Genomic DNA, 7,906 nt, shown 5'->3' with positions numbered 1-7,906 from the left:
GGGTGGTGGGCGGCTGCAGCTCTCCAGGAAGGACACTAAGGTGCTTACCAGTTTTTTGTCGTGTTTCCGCCGCTTTCCTCCTTAAGCTGCCCTGAAAAGGCGATCATTACATTTGATTTTTAGAGTGTCGTGGAGAAGAATGCATTCGTCTCCCACTCTCTTCCCCGACTCCCCATGACCCCCCGCAGTCTCCTCCTCCCTAGTGCAGCCCCAGAATAAGGGCTGGCTGGCTCAGCGGCCCCCAGTCCGTTCTTTCCTGTCACTTGCAAGTTCCCTTCCAAGCCGTCCACCTGTCCTGTCTCCAGCTCTGGTTCCCCAGCTCCGCTGAGCAGCTGTGTGTGGGGTGGGGGGAGGTCCGGGAGAAAAGGACAGGGACCCAGTAAGGTCAGTGGGTGGAGAGCTGAAAGTGTGGACTCGGGCCATGGCGTTTTAACATTCGGATGCTAGACACCAAAGTCTGGAAGGCTTGGTTTGTGATCAGGTAATGCCAAAGGGCCTAAGCCCTGAAAATTAAAAGCAGGATTTGTCTCCTTCCCTCATTTCTCCAGGCATTGTGACATTACGGGCTTCCTTCTGGAATTTCGGTGAGGAAGATTGATTGCCAGCACCTCACCTGTAAACAGAAATACCAAATGCACCCAGGAATAGCTAACCTGTCCTCCAGACACTCCCAGCCAGGCTTCCCAGCCAGTCTGTCTGGTCTCCCTTTATTCTCTCAAAAAGGCAAAATAAGCACAAAGAAACAACAAGAATTTGCTCTTAGGCTGCCAAATTTCAACTGCACTTCAGCTTTTTCTGATCATCTTGATTTCAGTTTGAGATGATCCGAAAACTCTTCTGTCCATAGTGAATGTACTTTTCGTTCCAGAGGGAGAGTAGTTGTGTGAGAAAGCATACCTGATTCTGTGCGGTTCCTCGCAGTGCCTTTCAGTGATCCCCCTTCTGCATGGAATCAGAACTCAAGCCCTTTAGCCTACCCCTCACCTAAAACCCAAACCAAACCTCAGAGGATTGTTTTTCTCTTCTTTTTTGTCTCCCCAATGTTTTTTTTTTTCATGTTTTACTTTTTCACACTTTTTAGAATTCCCGAGACCTCTCCAGCCTCCAGGCCTTTGCAAATATTCTCTTCCTGAAATGCCCCTGATTCCACCTTTGTCCCCAGCACACACACACAGGGGCACAGGCACACAGGTTTTTTTCATCAACAACTCACTCTTCAGCTCCATCAAAACATTATTGGAGGGGCGCCTGGGTGGCACAGAGGTTAAGCGTCTGCCTTCGGCTCAGGGTGTGATTCCAGCCTTCCAGCCACAGATCAGGCTCCTCCTCTAGGAGCCTGTTTCTTCCTCTCCCACTCCCCTGCTGTGTTCCCTCTCTCGCTGGCTGTCTCTATCTCTGTCGAATAAATAAATAAAATCTTTAAAAAAAAAATTATTGGGGCAGCTGATCTGCATTGTTAGACTCTCACAGCCACAAAGAACTGGCTGTATTCCCAGCCCCAAACCAATCATCAGTATGTGTCTGGGACCCTCAGGACTAGTGTGGTTGAATCAGGACCTGATCCCTGATACTACAGAGACACTCTGTCTTCCCTGGAGCACAAGGCGGTGAGGAGGGGAAGACCAGAACAAAACTGAGGCTGTGTTAGGAAGGAGGGGAAATGGCACTGTCTGATACAAAGGCCTTCTAGGCAGAAAGAAGGAACAACCATTTGGTTCATTCACACTTGAGTGCCAGCACGGAATTATGTCCCGAGGATGCAGAGCAGTGCTTCTAACCTTGAAGGCGCGTCGAAATCACCTGGAGGCTTTCTTAGAGGACAGATTGTTGGCCCCACTCCCAGAGTTTGTTTCATTAGCTCTGGGGGAAATCTGGAAACTTGGCTTTCTTATTTGTTTGTTCATTTTCAGAGAGAGCACAAGCTGGGGAGCGGCAGGCAGGCTCTCCCGTGAGCAGGGAGCCCGATGCTGGACTCTCTCCCAGGACCCTGGGACCATGACCTGAGCCAAAGGCAGATGCTTTATTGACTGAGCCACCAAGTTCCCACAGACACGAATGCTGCTTCCAGCTGCTATGGTTTGAGAACATCTAATACTTGGATAAGAAGCTAACCAAACCCACTCCAGTGTGGAGGTTTCTGTTATGGGATATGAGGAAAGAAAATCAGGTGCACCTGGGTGGCTCAGTCAGTTAAATGTCTGCCTTAGTCTCAGGTCATGATCACAGGGTCCTGGGATCAAGACCAGCCCCCCACCCCCCCTCCCGCATTGGGCTCCCTGCTCAGAGGGGAATAGGCTTCTCCCTCTCCATGGACCCCTCCCCCCATTTTTGCTCTCTCTTAAATAAATAAATAAATAAAATCTTTCTTAAAATGTGGTGGAAAAAATCAGGAGACAGTTGAAGCGATTCCTTTATTTTGTCAAACACCGATTAATTTCCTCTGTGTGCAGCATTAAGCTATAGCAATAAACATGACAGACAAGAGACTGCTTTCTGGGGCTGAGATCCTCGTGGGTGAGGAGAGAACACCTACACACTGATTCCTCAACTCGATCATTTCAAATAGGAGTTCTCACTGCTATGGAATTATTTGAAATAAAAGAGGTGCCGTGATACTGACTAGGTGATGCTCCTGTCAAGCGAACCAATCACCCTCATTTGAGGATACAAATTCCAGGCCAAGGGACTGTTGGTTCCAAAAAGCTCTAGGGCAGGGAGGAGTTTGTGCTCAAGGATGGAAGTGCTGGGATCTGGGAGACTAGTAAGCAAAGGTAAGGTGTTAGGAGACAAGGCTGGGGGTTAAACGGATGCCTGAACATGTCAGACCTTGTGGGTCAAGGAAGGCACCCACATTTTTATTGTGCCCTGAGAAACTCTTAGAGTTTGAAAACACCCAAGCTGTTGTGTGCAAAATGGTATTTATGGGATTAAAGGTAAAAACAAGCAGAAGAAAGAATGGAAACGTTAGTGCAATAACCCTGGTGAAATTGCTACAGGTGCTATGGGAGGAGAAAGGGCAAAGACTATTGAGTAACCAGGTTTCATGGGTGAAGAAACATGTAGCTGACGTTTATTGGGCACTTTACGTGTTTAAGAGACTGCCAAACTCTTTCCAAATGTTAGCTCACTTCGTCCTCTGAACACCCACAGTATCTAGACACAGCTTTTCTCTCCTTCTGGTTGACTAGGGATGAGCAAGGTGTGGGGCAGGGGTTAGAGCCGACAGTGTGTCTCCAGGTTGTATGCTTACCCACACCTTACAGAGCTGCTGAAATTCTTGGGTGAATGATCCAGAATTCTAGGACAGGATGAGGTTTCAGAGACTGGGACATGACAATATTTAAATCCCCTGAAGCATTCCACTGGAGGGTCAAGTGCATTGTTGCACCTGGAGTCTGGAAATCAGAACAACTTGGGGACTGAACACAGACATTGTGGAGAATTTGGAAATAGAAATTTTACGGTTGTTGGCACACATTGAAAGTGGCATTTACCCATGGAGAGAATAAGGAAGCACTCCAAACTTTAGAGAGAGGAAGGAGACAGCCGAATGGTGAGGAAGGAAACCAGGGGAGGAGAGTCCCCGAGGTCGAGAAATAGTGTTTCAGGAAGGAGGAGGCAGCCAGCCTGCTGTGTTGGCTGCTGAGAGGGGAACAGACAGAACACTGAGTTGTCGTAAATTGAACTCACTGGAAATTCAGGGTACAGGCACTAAAGGGCAACCCAGCATATGGGATGCTTCAGGGCTCAGGATTGTTGCCTCTTCCCTGGGTCCCAAGAGTCCCCACATTGTCACCCTTTCTCTTGGGCCATTATATTTGATCGGAGCCAGCACCTCCCCAGCCTGATCTAACAGACTGACTCTTCGAGGAACCAGGGAAAGGGACAGAAGAGAAAGGCCTGTGGACCCAGCGATTTTTCAGAGTGGTCAAGGAACTTCTCTTTCAAAAGACTTTTTTTTCCCTTAAATGATCGGCAATTGAGTTTTTATGGCTGAATCCACAAAACTTTCATATACTGGCAACTTCTTCTGAATATACATAACTCATATTTGTTGAACTATGATCCTGTTATTTACCCTGAGTTGTCTCACTCAGTCCTCACAAAAATATGAAGCTTCTCTGTATGACAGAAGGTGGAATCAGTTGTGATTTGCCACAGACCAGAAAGATAGAAAAATGGCAATTTGGGACTTCAAGACTATGTCTTCATGGTTCAAAAGTCACCTTCTTTTTCTCTGGGCCTCTCTAATTTCATGAGGAATAGGATAATAGTGATAGTCATAATAATGAAAGAGAAAACATAAAGCTTTTACCATGTGCCATGCACGGGACAAAATGCTTTGATTTTATTCACCCCAAACCTATAAGGTAGATTCTACTGTTATCCCATTTTACAGATGGGAAAACAGAGACACAGAGAGGTTAAGGGACCTGATCAAAGACAACACAAACACAAAGACTGAGCATCCCTCTGTACAAGGTTTCCAGTTTTCCTTCCTTCCTTCCTTCCTTCCTTCCTTCCTTCCTTCCTTCCTTCCTTCCTTCTTCCTTTCTTTCTTTCCTTTCTTTCTTTCTTTCTTTCTTTCTTTCTTTCTTTCTATCTGTGAGGGGATATTGGGAACTTGTAAACTTAATCTATGATTTGCTCAATGACATAGACTACATACTTAGAACTTGTTAGTATATTTATCAAGACTGGTGATGGAAGACAGGTTCAATGGGCCTGAAGAAAAATTCATGGACTTCTTCCAGAATCAGGCTGAAAATAAACTCCTTATTGTTTTTATTTACTCCCAAATCATGTGAGACGGAATCAGTTTGTACTTTCAGGCCTCTGAGAATCAAAATTTTTCAAATTGGGCTATTTATCATGCATTTTGAATTACAAACTGTTAAGACCTGATCTAACTTCTCAAGAATATATAGGTCTACAGCCCACAGTAAATAAACAATGAAATTATTCTTGTTCAAAGTGTTCTTTATGCAAATATGTCTGCCTTTTCCTCTCTTACATTTTGGATGTCTAGATCTCAGACCCGGAAATCCTAGACTCCAGGTTTTGGCAGGAATCAGTAGAGTCCTGAGCGTTCCTGGAATGAGCAGCAGGGGAACCTGTGGCCCATGAAATGTCTATGTCCAGAGGCAGATTTTCTAACACATTCTCAAAGGAGTTTGTGATCTACTTATTGTTAAGATCAGCTCTACTAAAAAGAGACAATACTTTGAAATACCCACATTACAACTGCCTAAGACATATGGATGGTCCACGCATTTGTTTCTAATATGCAATGAGCCCCTACTCTGTATTCTGTCAAGAATGGAACATGGCAGAACAGATATGAAGGGAAAAGGCCCATTTGGAATCATCTTTCCTTAAAAGCAGTTTCAGGTCAACAAAGGGACTGTCCACACTGCTACATAAATTGAGAAAAATGAAACCGTATTTGGTTTGTAAAGTTGCCGTAACAGATATTCAACAATAAATTAGCCTAAAGACAGCTATTCATGTCACACAGGGCGGATCCACTGTGATTAATCCAGCTCCAAGGGGGCAACTGTGCTCCTCCTGACCAAGGAGGACACTTTGTCCTTCAATCATCGTTCTGGTGTCCCGAAGACGTGCTGTCCCTGCTAGATCAAGCAAGATCACCTTATCGGGTGGGAAAAGGGAAGATTTTAAAGCCCAGACCTGGGAGTGATTTCTGCTGACTTCCTGTTGATCTTAGCTACATTCTTCCCTCTGCTGCCAGACAAAGCAGGACATGTTGCCTGCCTAAGGCTAGAGACCCATCTACCTAGCTATGCCTTTATGTTCCAGTGAGCACATTTTATTGAAAACGGCCAGGCTACAGAGAAAGGATTCCCCCAGATTCTTCACAAAATCAAACCCATTGTGAGCACAATAAAGTGTACAATGGCAAAGCTGACAGTCGTCTGAGACTAAATTGACAGAACAATGGGCAACCCATTTAAGAACTTAGCCCTTTTTTCCTGATCCGTAGAGGTGGGATTTGAATCTTGAAGACGTGAGTTTGAAAGACCAGATTCGCACTCCTGGGATGTGTGGAATGCCATCAACAGTATCTTCACCTATTACCTGAAAACTGCATGACGCTGTAAGAAGTCCCAGATTACTCGCCATTACAAGCCAACAGACACTGGAGACAAGCGGAGCTGCACGTGGAAACGTCCTGCCGGGTTCGAAGTATAAACAGTGCTGGAGGCGATCGATTACACGAAGAACATATACGCTCTCCCCGTTAGATTAAAATTGTTCCAAAGCAATTTGTACTAAGAAAAACAAGGTAGGATACACAGTAGCAAGTTATATTAATTTGATCCAAAACTTGCAAAGGCCTGCACGCAAACATTACTTAAGAAATGAACAGCTCTTCGTAAGAGTGGATAGGTGGCCCTGAAAAGGGCCTTTGGTTGAGAAACGCAGCGCTCCGCTGGGGGTGGGCGTGCTCAGCCCCCGAAGCCGTAGAGGGTGCGGCCCTGGCGCTTGAGCGCGTAGACCACGTCCATGGCCGTGACCGTCTTGCGCTTGGCGTGCTCCGTGTAGGTGACGGCGTCCCGGATCACGTTCTCCAGGAACACCTTGAGCACCCCGCGGGTCTCCTCGTAGATGAGGCCGGAGATGCGCTTGACGCCGCCGCGCCGGGCCAGCCGCCGGATGGCGGGCTTGGTGATGCCCTGGATGTTGTCGCGCAGTACCTTGCGGTGGCGCTTGGCGCCCCCCTTGCCCAGGCCCTTCCCTCCCTTGCCGCGACCAGACATGGTAAAGAACAACCCTCCGAGCCCAACAAACGCTACAGGCCACTGCGCCACTCAGCCGTTTTATAGTAAAGTGACGGACCTGTTTGAGAACCGCAAGCTCAGGGGCGGGAACCACACGCAGTTCCCGCCCATCGCCTCATTCTCCTTTGCTCCGCGCTGCGCTGACCCGGCAGGCGGGGCGTCTGAAGCCAGAGTCTGGCCGGGGTCGGGGCGGGGGTGGGGGTGTAAGTCAACAAATCCTCCCCTATATAGTTATCCGTGTATGCGTGTGCCCGCAACACTTGCAGCCGCTGTACCGGCACCAACGCACACGCTTCCCACAGAGACGCCGCATACTTGCCCTTCACGTTTCCCAGACTAACCCAGAAGTATTTAGTTGCTGCTCGCTGTTGCCCCTAGAAGTTTGAAGCTCCTCAGAGCCGGATTGCTAAATTTCTGTTTGTCTTATCCATAGACAGATGCCTGGTTCACTAAGGCAGGCTCGCCGGGATGCAGCTGGAGAGCCCGACGCGGGGAACTAAGCAGAACGGTACACCTTTCAAAGTCAAATCAGGGGCAACAGCACCGAAGTTTGTGCTGAAGGTTTGTAAATGTGTGTATCCCAACGTGATGAGGGCCTTGTTCTGCTGAGGCCCGAGTTTGTGGTTTGAGTGTGTACTTAGTTACGCAGAGCTGAGAGCTAGCGCGGTTTCCGCCACCACATTCTGTGCTCCGGCCCTTCGGCATCTAAGCTCTGGAGACAGCCTGCTGCCCCGCGAGCTTTGGGACCTTGGGCAGTCTGCACTCGGTNGAGCTGAGAGCTAGCGCGGTTTCCGCCACCACATTCTGTGCTCCGGCCCTTCGGCATCTAAGCTCTGGAGACAGCCTGCTGCCCCGCGAGCTTTGGGACCTTGGGCAGTCTGCACTCGGTTTTTTTTTTCTTTGCAACTGTATAAGAAAGTCTAAGTTACAGAGCACTGAAGTTTAAAAGGGATAATCCATGTCAAGTCTTTACTCTCTGCAAATAAGCACTCATTCTACATTATTATGATATATTGTCGTGGATGCTCTCTGCTTTCCCCCTCCGTATTCACCCCTGTAAAGTGGTGAGCCTAACAGAGCATCCTACTTGGCTACAACTTTCT

The 7,906-nt window shown here is 47.7% G+C and overlaps 2 protein-coding genes across 4 annotated transcripts in view; one reads left to right on the top strand and one right to left on the bottom strand.

Moving 5' to 3' along the window:
- The window catches only part of LOC100467119 (histone H2B type 1-C/E/F/G/I), a 20,939-nt gene that overhangs the window by 878 nt on the left and 12,155 nt on the right, over window positions 1–7,906 (top strand). The window lies entirely within an intron of this gene.
- LOC100482289 (histone H4) lies at window positions 4,327–6,821 on the bottom strand. Its single transcript, XM_034660132.1, has one exon. It carries the CDS (start codon window positions 6,780–6,782, stop codon window positions 6,471–6,473), a length of 312 nt encoding a protein of 103 aa, XP_034516023.1. The 5' UTR covers window positions 6,783–6,821; the 3' UTR covers window positions 4,327–6,470.

The sequence above is a fragment of the Ailuropoda melanoleuca genome, chromosome 5 (assembly GCF_002007445.2).
Source record: "Ailuropoda melanoleuca isolate Jingjing chromosome 5, ASM200744v2, whole genome shotgun sequence".
Classification (NCBI taxonomy): Eukaryota; Metazoa; Chordata; class Mammalia; order Carnivora; family Ursidae; genus Ailuropoda; species Ailuropoda melanoleuca.
The sequence above is the reverse complement of the archived record's forward strand: the minus strand, read 5'-3'. Positions and strand labels throughout refer to the sequence as shown.

Coding starts and splice junctions, on each gene's coding strand:
- LOC100482289 (XM_034660132.1), bottom strand. CDS start 6,782: ATGTCTGGTCGCGGCAAGGGAGGGAAGGGCCTGGGCAAGGGGGGCGCC.